Source organism: Agelaius phoeniceus, chromosome 1 (genome assembly GCF_051311805.1).
Source record: "Agelaius phoeniceus isolate bAgePho1 chromosome 1, bAgePho1.hap1, whole genome shotgun sequence".
Classification (NCBI taxonomy): domain Eukaryota; kingdom Metazoa; phylum Chordata; class Aves; order Passeriformes; family Icteridae; genus Agelaius; species Agelaius phoeniceus.
Window position 1 is genome coordinate 46,572,242 of NC_135265.1, and position 15,018 is coordinate 46,587,259.

General features: G+C 36.0%; 1 protein-coding gene across 1 annotated transcript in view; it reads left to right on the forward strand.

The window, feature by feature from the left end:
- Nucleotides 1-15,018, forward strand: part of KIF15 (kinesin family member 15) — a 33,895-nt gene that overhangs the window by 1,719 nt on the left and 17,158 nt on the right. The window contains exons 3-16 of the mRNA XM_077178074.1: nucleotides 1,117-1,300; nucleotides 2,415-2,491; nucleotides 3,649-3,686; nucleotides 3,818-3,915; nucleotides 4,287-4,466; nucleotides 5,124-5,333; nucleotides 5,432-5,557; nucleotides 6,871-6,993; nucleotides 7,692-7,815; nucleotides 9,481-9,572; nucleotides 10,387-10,596; nucleotides 11,668-11,845; nucleotides 12,258-12,399; nucleotides 14,678-14,819. Of these exons, the coding sequence (XP_077034189.1) occupies nucleotides 1,117-1,300; nucleotides 2,415-2,491; nucleotides 3,649-3,686; nucleotides 3,818-3,915; nucleotides 4,287-4,466; nucleotides 5,124-5,333; nucleotides 5,432-5,557; nucleotides 6,871-6,993; nucleotides 7,692-7,815; nucleotides 9,481-9,572; nucleotides 10,387-10,596; nucleotides 11,668-11,845; nucleotides 12,258-12,399; nucleotides 14,678-14,819 (1,924 nt within the window). The remainder of the gene's footprint in view (nucleotides 1-1,116; nucleotides 1,301-2,414; nucleotides 2,492-3,648; nucleotides 3,687-3,817; nucleotides 3,916-4,286; nucleotides 4,467-5,123; nucleotides 5,334-5,431; nucleotides 5,558-6,870; nucleotides 6,994-7,691; nucleotides 7,816-9,480; nucleotides 9,573-10,386; nucleotides 10,597-11,667; nucleotides 11,846-12,257; nucleotides 12,400-14,677; nucleotides 14,820-15,018) is intronic.

Consider the following 15,018-nt stretch of genomic DNA (forward strand, 5'->3'; position numbering starts at 1 on the left):
AGCATAACTCTGTGAGATAAAGTTTTTTCTTTCAATCTTTACCTGCCTAAGATTGCTGCCTTTCTCTCCTAATATCCTTAGAGGCTTTTAAAAAAATGTATTCATAACGAAACTGTTACACCGACATGTTGGGTTCCTCTTGGAATGCTGCCACGCAATAAATTTTCATTTGTCCACTAATTCTGCAGCTGCACTTTAGAGTTTATATGAAGAAATATCTCACTAGGAACTTCAGTCCTGTGAGGAAGCCCTAAACTAAAACAAAAACCAAAAAGCCCTCTTCCAAGTGTAAACTGTGCCACAAGTCAGAATTATGAAAGCACATTTGGCAAACTAATTTGGCGTGTCTTAGGGAAAATGTTATACTGGATTTTTCTCAGGTGCTGCATATGTTCTCAGCCCTTTCCTCTGCCACTACCCAACTGCACATTTCATTCATGAAGACCCTTCCCCACTTTCAGAACTGTTCTCCTCTTTTTACCAAAAGTAAAAATAGCAGTTAAAACACCCTCCTGCTAAAACCTTTGGAAAAGAATGAAGTAAAGTAAATCCAAGTTTCCTACCACTTCATGTAAGAATTTAATTCTTTACTATTTTATTGGTGTATTGGTATTTATGGCAGAACTCTTCAGAGCCTTGATGGAAGTCATGCACAGTTACTTATTAAAGCTGATAAATGTGATGAAATTGGTTAAAGATGTTTTTGATGCAGGCACTTGCTATCCTTTATTTGATTCATTGATCAAGAATTTATTATTTTTCCCCTTCTTGTGAACACCAAATAAAAATGCTGACAACTTTTTTGCTGGACCATAGCACTATCTGATCCATTATTCCATTAAAGCTTCCAGGAGTAAGAAGGGCATCTCCTGTTCACTGTGCAATGTATTCTTTTAGAGCTAAAGCTAGGTGCCACAGCAATGAATTGCATGTAACTGCATGTTCTTTGTTTTTTAAATCTGCTACATTTTTACCTCTGTTGATTTCGTCTACAAGTAGCATGATTTTCAGACAGACCTTTGTAAGGCTTCATATGCTTCATCTGATGGTTGCAATTGAATTTTATCAGACAGCTGATCTATTTGGAAGTAATCTAATGCATAAACATTTATTTAGTGTTGAAGGTGATGCTATCAAAGTCTTTGTACGGGTGCGCCCCCCTTCAGACAGCACGGCATTAACCGATGGGGATCATGGCCTGTGTTTATCTGTGCTTTCATCAAACACCATCCGCCTGCACTCAAAGCCTGAGCCTAAGATCTTCACTTTTGATTGTGTTGCAAATATGGAAACAACACAGGTAATCATTTCCAGAATCTCATAACTACTGCTATTTTCACCCAAGTTTTGGCAACTATTATGCTAAGCTTTTCTAAAGATATAGTGCATCATCATCAGGTCTAATTTTTTGCAGTGGTCAGATTGGAAATATGTTGTTACAGTATACAATGCAGCACTAAATTCTGTTCTCTAACAGTTTTGATGAGATATTTTTTTAGCTGTTAATTTCTTTAATTGTAGTTTGAATTAAAATTGAAGGTTCTGTTTGTAAACATTATGGTAATGCCATTGAGACAAATGTATAAAAATAACTGGCAGTCAGTAGCTGATATTAAGATGTGATTTCACAGAATCACAGAATATGCTGAGTTGGAAGGGACTCAACAAGGATCATCAAGTTCAACTCTTGGCCCTGCACATTTGTACTTAAGGAACTTCAGAGTTTATATTCTATTTATTTACTTCTACTTTTGCCTTTTAAATGGATGCATTGCTCACCTGGGACAAGTAATACTGGAAAGAAAATCCTTCAATTTAATTTCTGTAATATGGTGATTGACATTCTGAACGTAATTTTAATTCTGCTAGGACTCCCAATTCCATTTAAATTCTGTTAAAAAAACAAACAAAAAAAAACCTCCCAAAAACCTCACCTGCTCTAGGCTATTACTTGTAGCTAGGCTCTTCTTGCAGATCTAAGAGAAAAATGTGAAGACAGATGAGACTAAGTTGTGCAGCTCTGCTGAATGTGCCATTGTGCAGTGGCAAAAGTTGAAAGCTAGATTTTTTTAAGTGTCACAGGCACCTGGCCTACGGATGATATAAACTGTGTAACATAATCAAAACCGCTGGATCAAAATTATTACTATGTATTTGGGAGCTGTTACTATGATGCTGAATTTTATTATTTTTCTTTGAGTTTATCGAGGAATACAATTTTTTCAGAGCGAGTGATTTATGTCACAAAGACTTAGGATGTATCATTTTACTGTGAGAATTCCAGGGCTCATCATACATGTCTACCCTTAAGGAATGCATCTATTATATACTATAAAGTTATGGCATAGGAAACACTGGTATAACAGATACTTAAACAGGTGGTGCCAAGTGCTTTCTCTTTCCCTTGTCCCCAGGAGTCTGTGTTCTCGAGTGTGGCTAAAAACATTGTTGAATCTTGTATGAATGGCTACAATGGAACCATCTTTGCATAGTAAGTGATTTTGTAGCAATTACAGTCATTTCATAGCAATGGTGACACTTAAGGAGATCCTGCTAATAAGCAGTTGGGGTTTTAAGAGCCAGAGCCTGCCTGATGTTACAGTGAACTTTAAAAGTGTTTCCTTGCTGCAGCACAGCATAAGGAATGTTCTTGCAGTATTGGATGGTACTCCTTGCCCCTCTTGTGGAGGAATCGCTATGTAGGTGTTATGCTTTTAACACTTAAGGCTAATAATGCCCATGTAAACCCATTTCAGTCTTACTATTATTATTTATTTTAAAAGTGGGAAGAGAAAGCCAGTGGTTTTAGAAGTTACTGTACTGTTCAAGAGAAAGCTAGTGGTTTTCAGTATGTCCATGGTAAAATGAAATGAAATTTGTTTTAACTTGACATTTGGTCAGCTCAACTCTTCAGTGACTCTTGGCTGCCTGTGGGAAAACCCATGAATGATAATTTTAAGTTTTAGAATATTTTTAAGGTAGAAATATATCCATGACTAGTAATATGAATATCACTATAGTAACTTAATAATTTTTCATTTTGAAAACTGAGGAAGCACTTTGGTCAGAAAATGCTGACTTAAAGGGCTAATCTAATCAAAATCTTACTGGGGCATTTTTAGTGTAGCACAGCTTTTGCAAAACTATGAAGTCCACTTTGTTACAACATACAAATGTGGAAAAATGAAGTGAAATTGCCCTGAAGTTTCTCTAGCATGATTAATAACTACATTAGAAAAAAAATCTCAAAAAGAAAAAATTACTTTAAAGTCAGATATATCCTTATATCCAAATATATCCTGAGTGACATAAAACTCTAAAGATTGACCCAAAAATTAGTTTTATGTATATATTTGAACACCTTCATTTTAATGCTAATTTCCCTTTCCAACAGAAATGAGGAAGGAAATGGTGGGTGGTAGGGGAGACAAATTGGGATTTATCTAATGGGATTTCTTGGTAAAATTTGCAGTTCTATTTTTATACCTTTTTAGCTGACTGATTTCTCAGCTTGCTTCTCTATCCTTATCTTCAGTTTAGAAAATTTTTTGTTTGCTTGTTTTAAGCTTTGACTTTTCCTTAAAAGTTGCAGATAATTGAAAAATTCAGATTAAAGTTTAGTCACACTTTTCTTTTTCTTTTTGTTAGTGGCCAGACTGGGTCAGGAAAAACCTTTACTATGATGGGTAAGTGCATGAGAGATTAATCTTTCAGTGGTTTCTTAATTTTTTTTTGTCTTGAGATGTATTCCTCATGTCAGCCACTACTCTTGAGTACTACTAATTAATTATTTTTCTAATTAAAAAAATCTCTTTAGGACCATCTGATTCTGATAATTTCACTCACAGTCTGAGAGGTGTAATTCCACGGAGCTTTGAATACTTATTTTTTCTAATTGAGCGGGAAAAGGAAAAGGTACATTTATTTTATAATTATTACTGCAGTAATGTCTCACAGTAAAGATTAGCTAGGGTTGGTAAATTGGTGTGCAGCCGTTAACTTACCAAGATTATTGCCTGAAATGTATTAATGAGAAATGCTTGCATCTAGTACTCTACCAAATTATAGTACAGTTTCTTCAGACACAAGCGTGCTCATATTTTGAGTCTAAAAATGCATCTAGGTTTCTGGATGTTGGGTGTCACCTGGGCACCAGGAATGTCTAGTGTGCAGAATATATATGCAATCTAATAGCTTTAGGTACATGTGAAAAGAGACTTGCTGCCATACAATGACAGACTTCATTAAACCAATCTGTTTATAGTGTAAATTACTGTGTTTTTCAGGCTGGCAGTGGAAAGAGTTTTCTCTGCAAATGCTCATTTATTGAAATCTACAATGAACAGATATTTGACTTGCTAGATTCTGCTTCAGCTGGACTCTTTCTCAGAGAACACATCAAGAAGGGAGTCTTTGTTGATGGTGCTGTTGAACAGGTGGTGTCATCTGCTGCTGAAGCATACCAGGTATTTTTTGGCACTTTTTAATGCTGGACTATTAATCTTAAATCTTACATGGCAAATATTCCTCTTGGATTAAAGCGCATTTTTTTGCTTATTTTTGTCTGTAATGCTTTCTCCCCCCCTTTCTCCCTACTTCAAAACACAGTGTAAAAAAAGCTGTTTAAGTCAATGCTTCCTGACTATCCCATACCTGTAAGAAATCAAAAAGGTTTGGAATACCTGAATGGCAATTACAGAAATCTTTCCCCAATGCTTGCCCTACACATCTCTGAAATAGCAGGAAATGTAGTTTTCTGTGGCTAAGTGGGCTCCATGTGTTCCAGAATTGTCAGGTTTATTTCTCCATGAATGATACACATACAGATAGTACTTGTGTGACTTTAATTTTTTTTTAAATTATTCTTGTGTGTACTGCTTTCAAACAGCAGTGGCACTTTTGGAGAAAAGAAGTGAATATTATAACAAGTTCTGCTACTAAGCTTGACTGCAGCTGTATCTTTTTTGCTTTTAAAATACTTATATTGGAGAACAGTAAAAAAAGTCCTTGTCCTTGAGATTTTTAAAATCTGTTGCATGGAATTGTGCCTATGGCTGCTCATGTCACCTGTGTGTGAAGTACAGTCTGACACAGCTGAAATTGTGATTTTTTTTCATGCTTAGGTATTAACCACGGGCTGGAGAAACCGTCGTGTGGCATCGACCTCCATGAACAGAGAATCCTCCAGATCCCATGCAGTTTTCACTATCACAGTGGAATCCATGGAGAAAAACAACGAGGTTGTTAACATTCGGTCCTCCCTGCTCAACCTGGTTGACTTGGCAGGATCTGAGAGACAGAAAGACACTCATACAGAAGGACTGAGGTTAAAGGTTGGTTCTGTAGGATCTGTGGCATCTTTCTCCTTTCAGATGCAGTGCCCTGTTCCTTCCACCAAATCCATTCACTCTTATTCCCTCCTCTTTTCCAGGAAGCAGGCAACATCAATCGATCACTAAGCTGCCTGGCCCAAGTAATCACAGCACTTGTTGATGTGGGCAATGGCAAACAGAGACACGTTTGTTACCGGGATTCCAAGCTCACTTTTCTGCTACGGGTAATGTATATCCTCTGGATTTTACCTGCTACCTGGGATGTAGAAAAATATATCTCATTGGGCTTTTTAACTATTAAAAGCTGAATTCCAGTGCATTAAAGTTGTTTCATTACTGGGCAAGTGGAAAAAAGATTGAAAATTACCTTTTTAGCCTAAGCAGATTTCTGATCAATCCATTGCTGTTAACTGAAGACAAATCTATTTATTTTCATAAGCAACTGCTACATACATATTTGGAAATTTTAATGAAAAAAAAGCACATTTTCATCCTTATAATTTGGGAAATAATGTGCATCAAAGTGTAGTATTTAGACGTGTTGATACATTTGCTGTGATTTCCAGAATTAGTGTATGTGGGCTTAGGTTTGGTCTAGTGTCAAAGATCAGTTAGATTTAGTCTCCTGCCTGAGAGCTTATAGGCTCTTTTCAAAATGAACACAAAACAAAGACATAAGCAGTCAAAGATTTGTTGCACTCACCAAAATTCTGTGAAGTGTGCATGAATGGCTGTAGTATATTTTTGTAGTATAATATAGTATTTGTACACATAGAATATTTGTATTACAACACAGTACTGTGATCAAAGCAAGATTTCTCAGTGTTCCATCCCATTCTGTGTAGACTGATGAAACTCTGAGGAATTATGTTCTTCCAATGCAACCCAAAATACATAAAAATTGGAAGAGAATTACAACTTTGTAATCTATTACTTAAGTGGTTATTTTTTTGAGGTGTCTATACTGCAAAGAAGTCCACAAACATAAGCTTCACTACTACAGAGCCAGAATGCCATCAAGGCTTGTGGACTATTCTGTAGTACCAGACTATTAGTCCTTAGCTTCTCTTGAGATTTGAGAGCTACTTATTTAACAGCACAGAAATGCTGTGCATGTAAAAGGGAGAGTATCCTTGGTCAAGAATCTGTTGGTTTGTGATTTTGTTTGATAGTTGCAACCAGAAGGAACATAGGTTGGAACAACTAACTGATGATGTTGAAAGTAGTGTAACCACAAATCTGTAATTACCAAAATTATTTTTGCAGTTGTTTAGAATTTTTTCCTCTCCCTGCTGTTCAGGTGAATAAAGTATCTCCATATAGTCTGGGTTTTGAAGCCACAAATAAAATCTTTATTTAAGATCCTTTATACCCATATTTGAAATAAAATCTAAGAAACTTACCTTCTATGTGGATATTTGTTAAACTAAATTATTTCTGCAATTTGTTCAAAATTATGCATAGTATCTTTTAGGAGATGGCTTTGTATTGTCACTAAAAGCATGCAAATAAAACTAACTTCCATGTTTCTAAATAGGATTCTCTTGGTGGTAATGCAAAAACATGTATAATTGCCAACGTTCACCCAGGATCCAAATGTTTTGGTGAAACACTGTCCACTCTTAATTTTGCTCAGAGAGCAAAGTTGATTAAAAACAAGGTAAGAAAGTTACTTAATGTCTTTATTGTAGCAAGAGACACTTGTCATCTGAGGTACATATCTGCAAGCAAGGTAGCTTCACCGAAGTACTCCTGTGCTTTCACTAATTTAAGTTGATTTCGCTTATTCGAAAACAATAATTTGCATTGTGGTTTTTTTAAAGACAAATTGTTTTTGAAAAGGGCTTTTTTGCTCTTGGTTCAGAATAAAGGACAACAGCTGGACACTAAGTAATGGCTGCACACAGCTCTTATTCATTGCTTGCTCTCAGAGCACTTCATTAGAAAGGAAAAAGTAAATCTATAAAAATGCAAATTGACAAAAAACGTTCTGATTCAATGTTGTTTCTGTTCACTTGTTCTATATTAATTCTAGTGCCCAAAATGTAATTTTTCATGAGTGGTGTGTAAAAGCATGCTGTCATTTAGCTGAAACTGTCTCTGATGTATACTGCTTTGTTGGTGAAGAAGGTCCAGACAAAATTCTGCAAAAACATTACATTTTTTAACATCTAATTCTATCTGAAGTGCAACTTGCTGATCTCTCAGTGAATGGAATTTTGCTTTTTCAAGGAATTCTTCCTTTTCTAAGATGGAGGGAGTGCTCAGTAATTTTACTGGTTTGCATTCTTTGAGTTTTCTCTTATCATTTAAGATTTTTATTTACACCTTTTCCTAATTTTCTCCTATTTATAAAAGGCTGTAGTAAATGAAGATACACAAGGAAATGTGAACCAGCTGCAAGCTGAGGTCAAGAAGTTGAAAGAGCAGCTTGCTAAACTAACTTCAGTGCCATCTGTGTGCAGTATTTCTGTATCACAAGGTAAGATTTGGATGTGAGGGAGAATTTGCTACTTCTGTAACCCAGAAGGTTGGGGGCCTTCATTAATTTTCTGAATTAATGTTTCTGTAGGGAATGACCTACAGGGGTCACATTTTGCTTACGGATCCTATTTCCTGTACTTGTATCTGCTACCTTGCAGAAATTGTTCATGTGGTTTTATTTTCTTTCTCATGATTTTGGGTACTGGACTATGGTTATATTATATGACACCTAGATATTCTTCCACTTCTTAAGATATATGCTGCCTAATCCTTTAAGTAACCAAAAGTTTGCATGTGATTCCTTGTACATTTCAGTCAGAGGGAAGGCACAATGTTCTTTTTAAGCTCAGGGCAGGATTTTCTTCCCACTTTTCCTTTTTTGCCCCTTCCAGAAGAACCTAAAAGGGATGCTTACTTCCAACAGACATTTGATTTCAATATAAGGTGGAAATAGAGTTTTTAGGTAATCTTCCATAAGCTTCTCATTAGGCCATTTTATCTGCAATACAGATCTCAGCAGAGCTTCCCAGTCTGTTTCTCACTGAAATGCACTGCTTGATAATGTTTGATTGTAAGGCAGTAAACTTTGTCTTGTAACTCCTACTGTTTTTGTGAGTCAACTCTTTCCTGACCTTGCCAAGAAATAGAAGATAGAGCAGAAGTTATGACAGAAGCTAGAAAGCCTTGTCTAATATAAAGCAACTGGGCTTGAGTTTTCCCAAGGAAAAAGTACTTCTATGTTAGCATACAAGTTCAGCCAGTAAAAACAAGTCAGAGATGAGGTAGGACACTGAATCATGGTTCATAAACATATGAATATTGACAGAGGGCTCAATGTTTAGACCCATGATAGAATTCTGAGGGAAAACAAGTGATGATGGTTAAACACTGAGGAAGAGTTTTGAGAAGAACCGAATATATCAGAGCTGTGTTTGTTCTGTGCAGTTAAATTATGTTTGCAATACTCAATCACAGAAATACAAAATCTGCTTTCTGTGTGTTTCAGAAACATGATGGCATTTTAAAATATATTAAATCATGATAATGTAGTTATCATGCACATAGATACTATGGTGATTAGTATTCCATAAATAAGTAGACTTGCCTGTATTAGAACATTCAGACATGCTATTTTGAATTAATTTCTAAGTGGATTATTAAGCCCTCTTAATCCCTTGTGTGGACACTTTCCTTCCAGATTAAGCCACTAATTGTCCACATAATTCAAGCTTATTTTCCTAAACTTCCTTCTCATAAACCAGTCAGTCCACTTTTAATATGTACAAACTGTACTAATAATGGCTTAGTGTTATCAAATTAATTTCAGAGGGATTTTGCATTTTATAGATATGCTTAGCTGAACAGACTGATTCTTTTACTTTTATTAAAGTCCATTCCAAGGCTGTTTGATGCTTGAACAACTTTGTTAATTATACAATTATGTAAATTAGCTCTGTTCTTTATCAGCACTTGCAGGTGACTCGGAATGACTGTCTAAACAGTGTGCCCCTGGGTATGGCACATGATCTTTGTGGAAGAATTACACTGTTTAAAGAATTTATTTGAATTTACTTTGCACAATTGTCATGTTATAAATGTAGAAAAACCTGTCTAAGTGGTATTTTAATGAATATTGCATTTGTTTCTTTGACTTCCCCTACAGATGCTGTTGAAAAAGGGAAGAACAACATAAATTACATGAACAACTTTCTTGAAGCAATGTTGTTCTGGGAGAAATCAGAAGGTGAAAAGAAGGTAAGAAAACACTGATATTTCTAAGTGCATTCAGTGTACTTTCTGGTGAGAGACCAGTGAGCATATTGAAGCTGACTCTCTTAAAGATTTTCCTTTATTTTGAATAAAAATAGTCTGTCCAAAGATAACAAAGTTTGGTAACAAGGGAATTTAGTCAAATGACATTTAAGGTAGCATCTACAGTGGTTAAGGACAATGGCTTAGTAGTGGACTTGGCAGTGGTGGATTAGTGGTTGGATGTGATGATCATAAAAGTCTTTTCCAACTGAAATAATTCTGTTTCTATTCTGTCTTTCAAATTCTGACAAGCCATAGGATAACTTTGATAGTGTATTTAATTTTAGGGAGTGGGGGCTTTATTGGGGTTTTCTAATTTAAAAAAATTGAACAGAACAAGCTTCTGTTTTACTGAATTTGGAGTGTTTTAATCAACAGTGTGTTTTTTTGAGCAAATTCCCCAGTCATTCTCATTTTATTGTTCTTTGGTGATGGTATAGTACTGAAACAGACAAAATGGATTTTTTTTTTTCCTAAAGAAAATTAACTGAAACAGGCACTCTAGTGATGTGCATCTGAGGTTCTTAACAGAATACTTACTCTACTAGATCACATTGGAGTTTCTAAGTACAATTTTTGCAACACGTGTACGTTTAGTTCTTGATATGAGCTGGTGCTCTACAAATCTGCTAAAAATGATAGTTTGTGTATTTACAAAATTACTGTTAACTGAGATTTTGCATGATTTGTCTGCCTGGCATATGTATGTAAGATGTGCACCTTAAAAATTCACTAATCTGTCTATGTACTTTCTAAGAATTTATTAGAAAAAGTGGCACAGCTAGAAGAGCTGTGTGCCAAGAAGGAAAAATTTGTTCAGTCCAATAAAATGATTGTTAAATTCCGGGAACACCATATTGTTCGCTTGGAGAGGTTGCATAAAGAAGCTGGTGGAATGTTATTGCCAAAAGAGCAAGATGATCTCCTCAGTGACTTGAGGGAGGAAGTGCAGATACTCAGAGAACAGGTAAAGTCTTTGTTTTTTCTTTTCTGGAACAGTTTGGTTTTATTTTGTGAGATAGCTCACGTGTTGTAGTCCTGTGATGGGTGAATAGGGGCTTTTTAGGAAGTTCAAGCAGAAAAGCAGAGGATGGGTGGTGGGTTCCCTTATAGAAGCATCTCAAACACATGGGGCTTCCCTATGGGAGAGACAATGGCTGGGTTTAGAGTTTGAGTTTGCCTAAGAGGAGAGTTTAGTAGGAGTGATGTTGTGATGGGAGCTTGCCACAGGCCACCTGATCTGGGTTAGGCAGAGGACCAGATTTCTTTTCAGCAACTCAAGGAAGTCTCCAAATCACTAATCCTCATTCAGATGGCAGACCTTAAGCTCTGTGACATCAGTTGAAAGGGAAAGACAGCAGGATGGCAATAATGCTGTGGGTTTTGAAAGATAATACACATGCCAGGTAGACATATAAAGGGGCATGTGGTCCTGGAGCTGTTTGAAGAACAGCTTTGGGTTATTCAGGTGTCTGCTAGGTGTGGTATCATTTGTGAGGCAGTTATGAAGAGCAAAGAAACACAAGAGAGAAGGCAAATTCTTGAAAAGCAATTTCCTCCAACACAAAGAGGGAAGAGGAGTAAATGTCTTGGCAGAGTAGCATAAATCTGTAGCTCATAATTGAGCTTCAAAGGAAAGGGAGGAGGAAAAGAAACAAAGTTCAGGACAGTCCTTTATTGACTACAGAAACATTACTATGGCTTGCAAGGAAGACGCCATTACTGTGGTGTTGAGAAAGCCAAAGTTTAAAATTAAAATGGAAAAGGGTATCAAGAGCAGCAAGAAAAGCATCCTACTGCTTTATTACCAGTAAAAGAGTAATCACGTAAGATGTAAATTCACTGTCTTGAGAATGGATTCCAAGGCAGTAAGAAAACTAACCAAAGAAAAACTGAGTAGTTATAACCACTGTGGGAAGCGCCTCTTTTCCTTTTCTATTACAGTTTAATCCTTATTAAAGGTAGTAGAGTAACAGCTAGATAGCTATAGCATTGTCTGGAAAATAAAAACTGTTGAATAAAATATTGATTACCACAGATGGAGCAACACCCACGAATTGCAAAGTATGCCATGGAGAACCATAATCTCAGAGAGGAGAATAAAAAACTTCGTTCTTTACAATCAGTTAAAAAGGCCCAAGAAATTGATGCTCAGACCATTGCAGAGCTAGAAAAAGCTTTTTTGGAAGCTTCAGCCACAGAGAAAAGTACTAAAGGTAAAAATATGCTAATGTTTTCCAGATCAATGTGCTTACTGTGTTTCTGCTGTGTGCAGCATAGTGTTGAAAATGTCTGTCTTGATGTATTTTTGCCTTCCTCAAAGTGGTACCTGAAGACTGATAAAACAATTTCACTTAATTGTATTCATGTTGGCCTTCCAGCAATAGGGAATTTTGATTTGCATTTTGTGAAACTCATCTATAATCTCATTTTGTGCCCCTTAGTTATCATGAAGACTGCAGTAATATTAATTATTACTGGTTTTCATGTGGACTGTTGCCAGTACCTATTTTTGTCAATTTCAATTGCTGCTGTGCTGTTCAAAAGCTGACAAACACTTTCATTCTAGTGAAACTTTAGGTATTTGAGCTTCTGTGTGATTTCAGAGGGTCTGTGTTTGTTCTTTAGGTCACCGCTTACATTCCAGCACCATGTCAGTGGAAGGCAACTCGCTGGCATCTGTGGAAAGGCTGAAAGCTCATCTGCTGCAGACCCAAGCTGAACTGGCATCTTCAAAGCAAGAATATGAAGAATTTAAAGAGCTAACCAAGTGAGACAAAGCAGTATTGAAATATCTGTAATTAAGTGGTTTTAAGTCATTATTCATATCGATTTTCAAAAGACTCAGATCCTGATTATACTGACTAGGCTGGTTCTTTGCATGTAAGAAAGGGCCAGCTTGAGGATAATGGTATGCACACACAGGGTATGTTCCTGTTGAACTTGCTAATTCCCAGTCTAGGGAACAGCCATCATTGAAGCTGAAGGTATATCTGCACTGCTGCAGGTTTCCTTGTCTTTTCCAAAGCCACTCTTGATAGCAAGATGCAGAAAAATGCTTCACACCATGCAGGAGATGGACATACCCTTTAATTCTGGTAGTCACCTCCTTAACAGCACTGGGAGAGTTTGGCTTAGTTTCCATGCAGAGCAGATGTTCAGTAATTGAAATATTACAGGTGGAGGTACTGACAGGAAGTAGGAGTTGATGGGAGAATGAGAGGGGTATTTGGGGGTTTGGTTTTTTGCAACAATAATTTTTAACATAAAAGTCTGCAAGTTTGAATCAATATAAATGTAGAATCCAAGCACCCGAGAAAACTCTGGATGACCTGTTGGTTAATTTTTTATCTCAATTTCAAAGATTTTTAAGAAGGCAATAAAACTGTTATCTTGAGACTTGTTATGGGAACAAAGGTTTAATTCAAATCAGAGCCAAGACATGGTGTCAGTAGTACATTTATATCCATTATATCCATAAACATGAGGTAAGGCTCTACTTTGCCCTTATTAATGTAGTAAAGAATTTACTGTCATTGTTCTCCTAGAGGGCATCACAAGATAATGGGAATGGCCTTACTAATACCTTCAGTGTTCATATGCATGTGAATAATACATTACTTCACTTGATTAACCCCATTTCTGAAAAATTCAGATCTTGTAACTGCAGATAGAAGAAAAATAACATTTCCAGCAAATGTAATGCAAACCTGGAAGGCAAAAGGGACCTGATATTTTTAAAATTTATTTTAATTGTACCTAACAATTGCTTTCTGTTGTTTTCAGTGAAACTAAAGTGTAATTCTAAAAGCATCAGGCACAATTTTGCCTCCCCACTTCTATTTTTACAAAGTAGCTTTTAAATCCTTTTTGTTCTTTTAGGCAATTGTGCAAATCTGTATTTTTATTGTTAGGTTTCTGTGTAGCAAATCCTATGAACTTTATAAATAATAGTATTATGATCTACTGAGATTATCAATTCAGCAGTCCATCAATTGTTCCATATCATTAATTGCAGTAATCTCTTTATATTTTTATATAGTGATTACTTTATTTTTCTGCCCATTAAATAGATTTTTATTTTATGTATTGCATGTTTTGTGAATGTCTTACTTTCTTGTTAGTATGTATACACATTATTATCAATTACCAACATTGGTGGAGTGCAGTCAAACAGAAATGTGTTTTTCAGCCTTTGGAGTCACTAAATTTCACTAAACTTAAACTTGTTTCCAGTTTCAGAGTAACTGAAACTTTACATACAGGTTACATATGCTGTAGCTGAATAAAAGTAGAGTAAAATAGCCATTTCATAAAAACAACATATGCTAATTTTTCTGCTGTCCAGTTGCAGTCAGAACTTCTACTCTGTTCCCTAAGTTTTGCTGCAGATGCCAAGAGCATGAGGGAAAATGATTGCATTAAACTGCCAAGAGATTAAATAGCATGTTTCCATTTGTGCATAGACTTTGACCCTACCATTATGACAGTAATGGCAACTATCACAGTAAAGCATGTAGTTCTGCAAAATACCTAGTGAAAATTATTCCTAAATTTGTGCTCAACTGTTGGATTTCAGCTAAAGGGCAAAATAATCTTAACAGAGCAGCACTTTGAAAAAAAAAAGTCTTTAAAGGATTTTCTTTAATCCTGGCAAGCTCCAGTTTAGACTTCTCATATAACTGGATAACATTTTTAAAGCTTAAAACCATATTGGTATGGGTGATATCACTTTCTCATAAAAGGAACTGCAGAGCTCTCAGCTTATTTCTTACTATGTAACGGATTTTTTTTCTGACATGTTTAGTTATCCATCTGCTTGCTTCATTATGCAGGCACAAATAAGCTCCTTAGCTTTTTAATTTTTTAGATGTTATTTTTTACTTTTTAATACAGCAGTAGTGGCTTTCTTCTCAAAATAATGCATTTTGGTGTTTGGGTAAAAGTTCAGCTGCAGTTTGCTCATTGGCAATACTGTAGTGTATCCTTACTGATAGGAAGGCATACTCATGGAGTCATTTTGACAGTAGCAAAATACTTCCTAACAGGAAAAAACAGATGGAACTGGAATCAGAGCTGCAATCCCTTCAGAAAGCCAACCAACATCTTGAAAACATTCTGGAGGCAACCAAAGCACACAAGCGCCAAGAAGTCTCTCAGCTCCATAAGCTACATAGAGAAAACCTTAAGGTATGAGAATAAGTTTATTTAAGGCCACACATACTTACTCCTGAGTTGTGCAAGAGTACAGACTGTCCTTTGTGTGATCTCTTAGCCTAACTAGTTTTCTGGAATGTTTTCCATATGCGATAAACCAAATAGGCTACTTTTTGTTCTGGAGTTTTAACTGAATGACTGCTACTGTCATCAGATGACAAATCTGAAGAAG